Source organism: Betta splendens, chromosome 1 (genome assembly GCF_900634795.4).
Source record: "Betta splendens chromosome 1, fBetSpl5.4, whole genome shotgun sequence".
NCBI lineage: Eukaryota > Metazoa > Chordata > Actinopteri > Anabantiformes > Osphronemidae > Betta > Betta splendens.
In genome coordinates, this window is record NC_040881.3 from 14,704,107 (window position 1) to 14,717,559 (window position 13,453).

The 13,453-nt window shown below is 45.3% G+C and overlaps 1 protein-coding gene across 1 annotated transcript; it reads left to right on the top strand.

Moving 5' to 3' along the window:
* Nucleotides 1–9,549: 9,549 nt before the first annotated feature.
* Nucleotides 9,550–13,032, top strand: LOC114860710 (prostaglandin E2 receptor EP1 subtype-like). The gene is made up of 3 exons (XM_029159504.3): nt 9,550–9,993; nt 10,766–11,673; nt 12,156–13,032. Exons 2-3 carry the CDS (start codon nt 10,807–10,809, stop codon nt 12,423–12,425), a joined length of 1,137 nt encoding a protein of 378 aa, XP_029015337.1. The 5' UTR covers nt 9,550–9,993; nt 10,766–10,806; the 3' UTR covers nt 12,426–13,032.
* The last annotated feature ends 421 nt before the right edge of the window (nt 13,033–13,453 follow it).

Genomic DNA, 13,453 nt, shown 5'->3' on the forward strand with positions numbered 1-13,453 from the left:
CCAACCATAAGTCAGTGTGTGGCTTCCATAGATGGGTACTGAGCCTTTAACAGCGTTAGATTTGTTCCAATAATTGTTTCTTGTGGGGAAACGGAGCAGCTCATACCAAGCGTAGCTGTAAGCTGTTGACTTTGTTGTGGGGTTATTGTCTGTCTCTTAGTTCTCTCACTGAACAGAGCAGCTAAGATACAAAACAACATCTCCTAAATCATCGACTGCTCGCTGAACAGCCCGAATGCTTCCCTGCTCTCGATACCAGTGAATTATCTGGGCCTATATATGATTTCATCTCTCTGTGACCTTATGTTGACATTAAACAGAACTAAAATAGATGCAGCGGATGGAACCAGGGCGGGTTGCCAGTCGTTGACAGCTGTAATAGTGAAGGACGCATGTAACACGATTCACACTCGTCAAATGTTTGCTTCAGGAAATCGACGCTTAGCAAATACATTAAATAGAGAAAGATGGTGAAAGGAAAGTAAAAGCATCAACCGATTGTGTTCCATTTCCTCAACATCGCCTTTACTGAATCTCACTGTACTTGTTGAACCTTAGATGCCTACCACTTTAATATACTTTGTGTTCTTGTACATAAACGGATGCTGAAACTGCATTCCAGCTTGATCAGAATAAATATCCTCAGTGTGATCCCTAGTGTTTTCCAGTTCCACTGTTCAGCTCTGACAAACGCAGTCCTGATATATTCCTCATTTGAACTCCCTGTGTCAGTGTCTGTGTCAGCATGGCCCATTTTGACCTTGGCTCTGCTCGTGGGCCAGAAGCAACACTACAGTACGTGAAAAAGAAAATAATATTAATAACATTAACTTAACATTTCACGTAAAGTGAAGCCACACTCAAATCCCTGATTCTCAAGACATTCCCTTTGCTGTTTCACGCCAAACTGTGGTCAGGTTCATAATGTTTGCTTACATTTTCCAGGACATAAACCAAGCCACAAGTTCAAGAAACCTCTTTTGGGGGTCACTGCGGTAACAGTGTGGTGAGAAATCCATCAGGACAAGGACGCGGAGCGGCTGACTGTTCCCAGGAGCACGTTGGCCTCGATCAAATGCAAAAAGGCGGCGTTCCTGCAGAGCTGGGAGTCTGTTAAAGACGTGCAACCGCACAGAAGAAGCCCGTCGTGAGCGTCGGGTTGAGTAACGGCTGAGCGTTCGTGTGGAAGTTGAGTAATGTTTTTATTTACGACACCTCCAAGCAACTTCTTCAATCTGAAGGCGGTTGTTGAAGCGCCTTAAACTCATCTGCTCTGAACACATCTGGACGTAGAAAGGAAGTCACCTCTTCCAGCTTCTCGCCCCTCCGTTCAGACGGCTCCTTAACGGTTGTGTGTGAGGTATTGATTTTCCAGTACAGGGATGTGGGGGAAGTGTTACAGGACTGAATGATTCTTCACTTCAGCACATCTGTCCTCTCTCACACCACCTACGCTCTCTGGAAAACATTCTATTATATCTATTCTGGCTCATCTCATGCTGAGGTGCGCGTTAGCCAGACCTCCCTGCACCACGTTGTTCACTGCTGGGCAGGTTGATGAAAATGTGCAACGTACATTTGGAGCGGTGCGGAACATTCATATCATCTCCCGTCACGTAAACACGCGGCTCCTTCGCGGCCCGCGACGCTCTGCAGGGCAGCGCGCGCTCCAAATATGGAACCGGGAATTCTGGGGAGTGAGCAGAATCTCTGAAAAGCCCGCTGTGTGTTGTTTACACTGACGCCTCGGCCTCGGCGGTGATGCGGCCGGTGCCGGGCCCGCTGAGGGAACGGGCCCAGTTTGGCCGCTGAGCAGCAGGTGACTCACGCTGTTTCGTAACGGGTTGTTCGCTCGGCTCCTCTGGTTCTCGGCCGAGGTTTGGAAAATCAAACGGATGTTAACCTGAACCTACTCCGGACCAAGCAGCTCAGGACGCGTCAACCAGCATCTCACACAAACGTCTTCAGCTGCTCCGCTTCAGACCTGGAAGTCAGATAGCGATGAGTTGTAGACTTTTAGACTTTCTCGCAGTGGAAAGTTAAAGACATCCGGTTTGACGCCTCATATTGATAATCGTGTAAACCACAAGACGGGGTTGTACAGTTTATACAGTAAGAGAGTGAGACAATATACTGGAGAATGATATCTGCTTCCACCCTCCTCCACAGTGATTCAATACTATGGCTTCAGGGGTTCACAGGCTCAGTTCAGAGGAGAGTCATAGCTTGAAGCTAAGAGCACTGTGAAGTATTCCTGTTGTGATGAGAAGCCTGAACTCCCAGTGGAACACTGAACACCTGTACCTGTTGCACAACTGCAGGAGGTTGATGGTAATGATGTGTGTAAGCACATTTTTATCAAAGATGCTCATACTTGCATCCACTCAGGGAGTGGAATTACCTGTTGCCATTTTTGTGTCAGACTGTGCAGGTTTAAATCCTGTGTAGTTTCACAGGAAAATGAGCAAAGTGGGCAACAAAACATACAAAATACAAAACTTACCTGCAACTGCAGTGGTTTACTTTCACACATATGACTGGACCTTCACAGCTAAGTTGTTGATATGTTTAGCTGATTTCCCTCCTAAATGTATTATACCATTCTGTGAACAGTAGCAGCAAAGAACTATATTGTTGTACAGAGCAGACAAATTACACGTCCGAGTTCATATAAGTCGATTCTTCAGCTTCACATATTCAAGCAGTTTGTGTTGGATTTAGTTCAACCCGATTATATGTGGTTCCACTGACTCCACTGCACCTGCCAGCAGCGTTTCATGGCCGCTGTCCGTGCCAACACATTGCCTGGCTCCATTCACCTGCATCAATAGGAGCACGCGTCCTGGCGCGACCCACTCTGGACTGGCTTCAGCTTCAAACAGCACACGGACGCCTTCGCCTTCACACTGGGCTGCGTTTGAAAGGAAGCCGTTGCCTCGTCTCTCAGAGAGGGAGCTCGTTAGATTTGCCTTGTTGGCTCGAAAGCACCAACAACGCTTAGGGGTGAGTTGGGTATTTTGGAGAATTGGCATTAGACGTGTTCATATATGATAACATGAACGTTTAAAATTATATGTCCCTAAAGAACGTAAAGATTATTAGTAAAAATGCCATAGTTAATTCTGAACTAATTTAAGGGTCATTTAAAGAAAAAGTAAGCACAGCTTTACAAATGTGACTCCTTCCAGTATGTGTATTAAAATATTTGACTTAGCCGTCATTTTGCTTTTTTACTCTCAGACATTTCTGGACTGTTATTCATTATAAAATCTATTTATCACTTACATCTGCTCACAATATGTGAAATGTGAAAACTCTCCAGTCTTATGGAAACTCAAGCAGATGTTTAAAGTCTGAATCACTAACCTGAGCTTCATTAATTTTGAATTTGTAGGGTTCTAAGATATTTTATTTTTTATTTATTTTTGTTGTTTATTCGAGCTGAAAAATCCTGACTTGCATTATAGACATAGTCTAAGCGAAGGTGAATGCTCCAGTCCCAGTGACCATTCTTCCATGTTACTGTTTGACTGTTTGCATGTGGTGAGCGGCAGCATGTGCCAAACATGAGGCTGAAGTTTATTGAGTGAGGACGCCAGAGCGCTAACACACAAACCAGACAAGACATATACTGATATTTGTTTTAAGCACATGTTTTAAGAGAAAGTCTAAGGGTCACAAACCTGCAGCTTACGTTAAATGACAGTTACAAAACAGGCAACTCATACTTTTCGTTTGCTGCTGACTAAGCTTCCATTAGCAGTGAATGCACATCTGGCCTGTTAACAGCTGTTGACTGACATAAATGTAAAGAAGTGCTGAACATAAGTCTGAGTAGAAAGTGCTCTGAAACTCACTAACAAGCTAAGAAGTTTGAGATGAGATTGTTATGTAAACAGGAGTCAGAACTAGTCCTGTTTAGCATCTTGTGTTGCAAGTCATCCGCAATCTGGACAAACAAGTGTGCTGACATTCGCCTCTGTTCCTCAAACTTCAGAGCACGTTTGCCTTTGTTGCGTCCCTTTCCAGGTACGTCAACGAGCCGTGGCTCCGCCTCGAGCCTGGAGCGCTGCTGCAGCCTGGGATCCGGCCTTGGATCCTGGACACGGCCTCCACAGGGTCATGGAGGAGCAGCGCGACGGATGAGTCTGTGGCCTGTCATCATCACAGGAAGTACACAAACAGCATCACACAAACTCTGCTGTCTGTGAAATCTGACTTTGGAGGTGATTCTCCTTTCGTTTCTACAGGTTAAACTATAGACGCTTTATGGAAACGAGTGCTGGGAGTGCACAGACCCACTGAGACAATGCATTCTTGAACATCCAGAGCTCCCCTTACCATTCCGGGGGCTATGTTTGTATTGTTCACTCAGGCTGGGCTATTATTGGATTGGATTGTATCTATGCAAAGTGGGGACCAGTCCAAGAATCCTAGAACACTGGGAGCACTGTGTATTTAGCTTGTTTTAATCTAAACACAGTGGAAGCTGGCTTCTCTGGTTTATTTGTATAGCGTTTATCACACATTGGGCCAATTCATGGTGCTGCACCTCAAATTAAAAGCATCAACAGTTTATTTTAATCTATTGCATGCAGAGGCAGGATTTGTTGTATGAATTCCTCCATTTGCAGCAGTAAACAAGCAAATGACATATTTACCATTTCCTTTTTAAGAAATCAACCCTAAAGGTCAAATATGACAACTGATACTTTTCAGACCTGCCTGAGAACAATCTGTACTGTGTGAATAAATCCAGTGTATCATCATAAGGCAAGTATTACTGTGCATTAATCACTGTGTTTATACACTAGTTACAGATGTATCACAATGATAAACACCAGTAAATGCTCATATATATATATGTTTACAACAATGTTTTAGGGTGTTATACAGTTTATTAATGGATAAATTAAAAAAACATAAGGTGCAGAGTTGGAACTTTAGAATTTGAGCCCATCACCCCAAATTTAGGTGAAGGTAAATGATAAATGAAAGCTATCAGCGATATTACTAGAAACAATGAGCTGGCAAGTGGCTTTAGCTGTGTCACCACGGGACAGTCTGTACCCTGAGGAGAACTGTGCTGAGCAAGTTCGATGTTGTGAAAGCAGCAGAAGTATCAAGGTCAGGAAAGCGTGAGTTATCTGTCCCGCTGCCTGAGCCCCGTCTGCACCAGCGCTGCTCAGCTGTGTCTGGCCTGCACCCGATCCCAATGTGTTTGTGTGTGTGTGTGTGTGTGTGTGTGTGTGTGTGTGTGTGTGTAAGCACATTTTTATCAAAGATGGAATTTCATGCAGATGCAGTTTTTTATCAATTCAATAACAGGTCACTTTAAATGTGTACAAACGGTAAAATCACCTTTTAAAACCTGGTTGTAAAGGACTTTTCTCAGCTAATGTTTAGAATTGGGCGGTTTTTGCAATAAGAGCCACAGAGAACCTGATCTCAATAAAAGCGATGAACTTCTTCATATATACCACCAGTCGGAATTCCATTCTGAAACTTGAACAGCACTAAGGAGGTGCTGTTATCGTGAGCATCTGACGGGACTCAGTGTCACCAGCTCCCATTATCACTGCCTGGGCTGTGGCATTAAATCTAGCTCCTCTGCAGACTGGATTTAATTACGTCCTTCTCTCGTTCATTCATGCTGACAGGACCACTCAGCCCTTTAGTTTTATGGCCGTCACAGACCTCTGCCAAACAGCCTCGTCCTAGACCTGGGTGCCTCAATGACGACAATGTTGTCATGGATCACACTGTTGTACGTCCTCCCTTTGCTTAATTGCTTTTAACGCTAGATGGAAATCACCATTATGAAGCGAAACACAACACAAACTCGTGCATGTTATTATTTCTTTCAATGTTATATGAAAATCAGTTTCTATTATTATTCAGACTCAGACTGACTTCAAAATGGCCTTAACGTGGAAAGTGTGATCTGAGTATTAAAGTTGGCTGAGTGAGAGGAAAAGCAGCAGAGCTGTTGGTTTTACTGTTTGCTAATGCAACAGGAAGGAATTTATGAGACTCCTACATCCCTGAGCTCAACCAGTGGGGAGATCCTGAGCTGAATGTATTTCTTGGCACCTCCGAAGCAACCGATTGGGACACTGGACTGTGGAGCTTGAATAAATCCATACAGTATGTTTACGTCCTGCTTTATCACCCTTGGGTTGTTTGAGCCGCACGCCCCTGCAGACGTGCAGCAGGGAGGATCTGGCTTGTGGACCTTGTGCCAGAGAGCGAAGGGCAGGATCCGCGAAGGGAAGAACAAATAGGAACAAAATAGGTTTGGCAAAGCCCACGTTCTGAAAGAGGGGCCGTGAACAGGACTCTTTTTTTTGTCCGTTTAATTCTTTTCACTCCAGTAGATCTGGAGCAACTGCGGTTCTGCCTGCTCCTGTCTCCTCTCCTTCCACCTCCCCTGAACCACAGCAATTAAAGCCGCACCAGCGTCATATATTCCTCAGCCTCCTCTCGCAGGTGGTGCCAGGCGCATCGTTCTAACCTGAGAAAGCTGGAGACAGACTTCCTGTCTGACAGACCCATAATAAAAGCAAGGACGTGTCCTCCAGAACATGAGACAACGTGTGTGAATCCTGGAGGAGAACCTAAATAACCGTTCTCCACTTACTGATCGTTGGACTGTAACAGTATCTGAGCTCAGGAACGGGCCCTGCATGTTGTACTGTCTGTGAGCTTACGTTAAATGACTGTATCACTACAAACAGATGTGAAAGCCGGAGTTGCATTGACGGCCTGTTTACACATCTGATAACTAAGGAGCCTTTTCATAGTAGAAATGAGCCCAAGGCTTCTTATGTGGAACTGGAAGCAGACGCACTGAATGAGGACAGAACCAGAACCAGGCTCATGCTGAGGGGAACTCTGCCCCCCTTGGTGGTCGAGGGGGGGGGGGGGTCAGAGGTCAGACCCTGAACCCAAACAACAACCAGACTGAACTGTTGAGCATCTGCAGAAGTTCCTGCCACTTTGTGGAGCAGCAAGTGGTGTCACAGCGATGACGTATGTTAATGACAAGAATTATTGACCTTTGAGGAACTGATTCATTTGGGAAAAGAACGTCTGTATGACCTTTCACAGCCACCACGACCAAGCGAACTCTGCAAGTATCAACAATTCCCCTGAATACAACAAATCCAGGACGAAAGGCGGGGGTTGAGACCCGCTGCAGTGGAGCAGGGGAAATATTTGGTCTGGATAAGCTTGTAGAAGACACAAAACGAATCCACGGGGCCTTTTGGTTTATTTCCCGTCGTGTCACGTCCCGGGGGTTGATCTGCGTTGCTGTGGAGATAGATGGCGAAGAGGCCGTTCCACCGAAGCTCCTCTGTCTAAACATTTTACTGGTGTTTGCTCAGATGCTGTGGTAAATACTCCACGGGGGAGGGCGGACAGCCTCTCTGCTTTTTGTCTCTACGAAAAACAAAGCGCAGGCATGTGTGGTGTCAAACGCTTTAGGCTTTACTGCAGCAGAAGGCGATGACGAACCCACAGATCCCGATGTCACACAATCTCGTTTCCGTGAGTATTAAACATCACAGAAGAAACACTTGTTTGCACTGGTCCCCCTTTAACCTCCGCCACATTGAAAATGCCCATATTACAATGATTTTGAGACAAAACAGTAACTGACAGTTAGAAATGAGCTCTGGGTCCCAGCCAGACAGTAAGACAGTCGTTTTTAAACAATTTGAACAGCAAAGAGTGTGTGTTTCATCACACTAAAGTAACTGAACTTTGTCTCTGTCAGCCTGTTTTTTTCTCTCTTCTCTCATATTTTCATGCAAACATTCCTGTCTTTCTTTTCCTTCAGGCAGATTCGGAGGCCCAGACTGACGGTGTGTGGCTTCCCAGTCACACTAGACTGCGTCTCCTCACAACGTCAGCAGTGTTAAATGAGTTTACATGATGCCTCATTGTTGTCTTGACACAGGTACATTGCATTACTTACTTAAAGGCCTTGTCAGAAGAAAGGGTCCTGGTTCATATTTCAGGAAGCCTTGTTACTGGTAAACCCTCCTGTCAGCTTTAAAGCCACTCAGACGTCAAGTAGCTTTTTGTATTGGAAAAGGTGTCAACTCCATGTTGGAGCATTTCTGAGCATCTGAGTGCATCTATGGTCATCAGATATGCAGTTAATGGTGTTTTGTTCCATTGTGGTCAGTGGAGGGGACGAGCGTGTATCAGTAACCTCAAAGCCGTGAACCCCAGACTTAGCGTTGGTGCAGAAGAAGCAGATCTTCCAAAATGGCAGCATTTGTGAGAGCCACTGAGAAGGAAATGGGGGCAACAGCATCTCTTTTCAGAGCTGGAAGGAAAACATGCTTGATTATTGCCCTTTGGGATCTAAATGGGTACCAGGCAGGAAGATAGGCCAGACGTGAATTACAGGCTGTTCAATCCAAAAGCAACAGGCATTGAAATCCGTCAAGTCTGATGAAATAATACCATTTATTCAGATAATAGAATAAAAAGCAATCAGATCAGTGCTGACGTCCCCACAAACCCTGTAATACTTCATGCTGAGGTCTGGGCTTGGGAATAAGCAAAGATTCAAAGAAAAATTAAATAGATGTGAATGTGCACAACTTCACAGTGTTTCATGACTATAGTTTGTATATGTATGTTGGTGTTTTTAAGGACTTTTATCTTTCCTTTCCACCGTTTTACTTAATGGACAGGAAAACAAGATTAATTCCTCCTGTTTACCGTCTATAGACAGCTTATTTAGGCTATGTAGGTAGATCCAATATGAAGAAGCAGAAAATGAGAATTTCATACTGAAATGGAAGCCATTGGGTAAGAAGTAACATTCTACTATGCATCACCTCAAACGGTAGCTGCCACATGCTTCTAACCAGAGCTGGTTCTCCTCCATCTGGCCCAGGTGTCAGTGCCTACCTCCACTCATCATCATCTGAACTTCTTGTAGTCAGTTTCAGATGTTGCTTTTACGCCGTTTCCAAACCACAAGTACGCGTCCACTTTGGCTGCCAGGCCCTCGTAGAAATAAAACAAACACGGCCACCTGTCCACAGAATGGAGCCCGTCCCCCTGTGCGTTTCCCCGCAGACTGTCAGTCAAACTGAAGAACGCGATAATGATGTTTTCCTTAGAAGAAACATGATCAACATCTGGGTCCTTGAAGAACATCTGGATATTTAGAAATAGAAAACATTTCACAAGGTCAAGCTTTTCTGAAGGAGCAAAACGCTGACTTTTGAAATACTTCCACCTGATTAAACCTTTACCTCCTGCTGAGCGTCTGACCTACCTGCTGTACAATAAGGCCGTGCATTCAGAGGATTGAAGCACAAGTCCTCTCAAATAGCAGGCTGATAAACCGCATATCCACTGCTGGATCCTTCTGGACAGCTGATGCTCCTCTGGGGTTATTTGAGGCGGAGAGTTGTGCATGAAACAGCATAAAAAATGCAGACTATGAAACCAAACCTATTTACATCGATCCACATTCCTGGAAACACAACAGAACACGTTCTTCACCGCAAATGGACCAGACATGAACTCGCAGCCCTCAGCTTTATCGCCTAACTGTTTTATTAGCGGGGTTGTGACAAAACTGCAGAAACATAAACGGGGACGGGGGAGATTTTTACGGAAATAGGTGACACACATGAAGTGAGTCCAGGTGTAAACAAGAGAAGGGCCGAGACGGGATCGCAGAGCAGAGACGCCCCCGACGCCGGAGGCAGAGACGCGCTATAAAAAGGTGAGGCGGTATTTTAGTGCGTGAGGATCGTTTACCAGCGTCGAGCCGCGCCGTGACATCCACACGGATTCAGCCATGGACCGTATTTATGGAGACGACATGATTCTGGTGTAAAGCAAAACGCATTGTTTTACCTCCTGGACTTCTGGTTGTTGTTGCGGACGCGTGTTTGAGAAGAAACGCTTCTTTGCGATGTTGAGACGGACCGAGAGGGGAATCCGAGCAACGCAGAGGTAAGACGCTTCAATTAGACGCTTTTTGTTTCACGACTGGCCCGAATCTGTCCCAGATCATGACGGTACTTGAAGTTTACTTTGACTTTCGCTCGGAAATCAGGCTACTTTGATTTAGTTACATTTTAGGAGTTTCATTTTCACACTGCACCTTAATAATATAAAATCTATGATGAGTAAACACATTTCACACCGACAAGGACACATTCAAACCCCGTTTCCAACCTCTTTATAAGGAATGACGCCTTTTCCGAATGCAGAGTTACACACAGTGCAGTGCATATATGCCAGGAATCACCCGTGCTTCCACAGTGCAGGGAAAACAGACGACCTTCAACATACTATATTATGGAACAGGATGTGTTCTGTTTTCTCTGCACCATACAAACACCCTCAGCCCCTGCTAATCTCCAAAAGTCCAGGTCTGATCTGGTGAGAAACCTCAGCACAGGGAATTCCTGAGAATTAGCCTTTGTGTGTTTGAGACAGTCAGTTTTTTCTCGGACAACCGAGTGAAAGATTTTGTCGCCAGAGCTCAGTCACGATGTGCAGACGTGTTGAACTTTAACTGTTAATTAGGGCGCTCAAGTTTTTCTTTAGTCACACTGAGTTTAGGGTCTGGCCAAAAGCGGCACCGCTTCTTGCGACAGATTCTCCGAGCTCCGGACGTTGTTTCATCCGGTCTTTCAGGGCTGCTGACGAACACGTCCACCGACGCCAGACGGTGCTAGTGTGTGATTCACACCCTCATTGTACCCACTTTCTCTTGCAGCCTCCTTTCGGTATGGACCGGCTAGCCTTCGCTGCTCAGTGATGTTAGCTTTGAGCCACTACAACTCCACCGCCTCCCCTCTCCCCGGCTTCTTGAACGCCAGTAGAGGGAAGTTGGAGGCCCGGGTGGCTGTTGAAGGGCTGTCCCAGCAGGGGAACTTCACCTTGGTGCAACCCACCACCGCCGGCGCTATTGTCGTGATATTGTCTATGACCCTGGGCATCATCTCCAACATCGTGGCGCTCTTCATCCTGGTTAATGCCTACTCCCTCCAGCGCCGGCGCTCCAAAGCCACGTTCCTTCTTTTTGCCGCCTCACTGGTGGTGACAGATTTCGTAGGCCATGTGATCCCCGGCGCCCTGGTTCTCAGACTCTACCTGCACGGAGGCGTGCGCCCCGAGGCCTTGAACTCATCCGACGGCCTGTGCCAGTTCCTGGGTGGGAGTATGGTGTTCTTCGGACTGTGCCCGCTCTTCATGGGCTGTGCCATGGCGGCGGAGCGCTGCCTGGGCGTCACCAAGCCCCTGCTGCACTCGTCTCTGGTCACCAAAACCCGCACAAAGATCTGCCTGTGTGTCATCTGGCTGGCGGCGCTGTGCGTGGCCATGCTGCCCTGCGTTCAGCTGGGCTCCTACACTTACCAGGACCCGGGAACCTGGTGTTTCATCAAAGTCCTCCGTGACACTGAGGAGGTGGACGTGGCTTTCGTGGCACTGTTCTCTGGACTTGGAATGACCTGTCTCGCCGTGGCTCTGGTGTGTAACACCATCAGCGGGCTGACGCTGGTGCTGGCTCGGCTCAGGAGGCAGCCCGGCTCCCATCACCCGGCCAAGTCCCACGACATAGAGATGGTGGTCCAGCTGGTCGGCATCATGATCACCTCCTGCATCTGCTGGAGCCCTCTGCTGGTCAGCATCGGTAGTAATCGGTTACAGTGCATGTCTCCTACATACAGTGTCCATGATGACTGCTTGCCTCCGTGTGCTCACAATGTGTTACTGACTCACTGCTTGAGTTTGTAATCTAACTTGTTATGGTGCAGATAGACTGTTACACATCAGAAGATTTAAGTTATTTTCCACTTTGTGTAGCAGTATTTAAACAATTTACTATATATGCATTCCATTACAATGCTGAATAGGTGAGCACATCTTATTATAGATACATGTTAATGTAAAATGAAAAATCGTATATTCACAAAATATGCCCACAATATTCCATTAAAAACAGTCTGTCTAAGTTCTTTGTAAAAACATACACTGTTAGCTTGTAATGTAACGTTAACTGTGACAATGTGAGACAATGATCTGTTAACACATTGATAAAAGCGTGTGAATCCCTCTCTGTCCCCTCTGTCTGTCAAGTAAATGCCTGTGTTTTATTTCTGCAGATCTTTGGCTTGATGACAGCAATCCGTTCCTACGCAGGTTCCATCGGTGACGACCTGTCCAGCTATAAAACTCTCATGGTGATGGGTGTGAGGCTGGCCACGTGGAACCAGATTCTTGACCCCTGGGTCTACATCCTATTGCGCCGTACAGTTCTCCGCAAAATCTACCTCATCGCAAAGTGTCAGGCAGGACTGAGGGGAAATAAACTAGGCCGCTGGGAGCCCACCTCATTTCACAGTACAGAGAAGAAGGAAGTCCATCAGGTGTGAGCGGAGGGAAAGATTGATGTAGTGATTAGTGAACTTTATGACCAGGCCAAGTCAGTTTATTGGTGGGTTCACTGTTTGCTCTAAAAATGGAAGCTAGCTAATGATGTGATTTTGCACAAGATATACTAAACCAAGCTGCAGTTTACTTTGAATAAGTGAACATTCCTTATTGCCTGATTCATGCTCAAAGCAAACTTTGTAGGAAAACCATTTGTGGGGAACTGAAGCTTGTTAAATGTTATCCACCAACCTGATTTTCATCAGCTTTAAAAAAAATAAAATAAATACAATTTTATACATTTGTTTGCCAGTGAGATACGAGTGAAAGAAACATGATGGACCTGAATTAACACAACCATCAGAGGACACTCCAGCCTATAAAGTATTTAGAGTCTAATTGTGATCTTATTCTGCTGAACGTATTTTAGGTGATGTTGATATTTAAAGAAACTGTGGAGTTTACATGTGTTAAACCAAAGTCAGCTTTCTATGTGTTTATACAGTGCCTTTGTGAAATAACATAAGATTGTTAATACTTGAATTGAATTTTACCCTCGATTTTCTGAGGAAATGTGAAGAATGAATGTAAATAAAACCTTTATTCTGATATTTTGGTGTACAGTATTTTATGACTTGTTAGCAAATAATCAATTTTTGAAAAAGATGTTATTTCCCCAGTATACACTATTTAGCACAGTGCACAGTTGCACGGACCGTGCAGGAACCAATAATACCCTTTTGTCAAACTGCCTGACTCTTGTGTTAAGTTAATCAATGATATGACTTTACTTCCGGTCTGTTATTGCTGGGTGACGTATGATGGAGCCAATCACAGGTGACATGAGAGGTGATTTAGTTATTAGTTACGCCATCACCATATGCCAATATCCATTTTGTCACCAAGCTGAAATAAACTGATATAACTACATCTGGACATCAATATGTTTTAGAAGCGCGTTATCAGCAGCCCAGGAATTCCCGTTCAGACTAATTAAGGTTTGGATACCGCTCGTTCCTTTACAATTTTT

Bases quoted from the DNA above. Each gene is read 5' to 3' on its own strand.
- LOC114860710 (XM_029159504.3), top strand. From the start codon at position 10,807: ATGTTAGCTTTGAGCCACTACAACTCCACCGCCTCCCCTCTCCCCGGC. The intron at 11,674-12,155 runs GTCAGCATCGGT...TTATTTCTGCAG, and splicing joins TCTGCTGGAGCCCTCTGCTG to ATCTTTGGCTTGATGACAGC.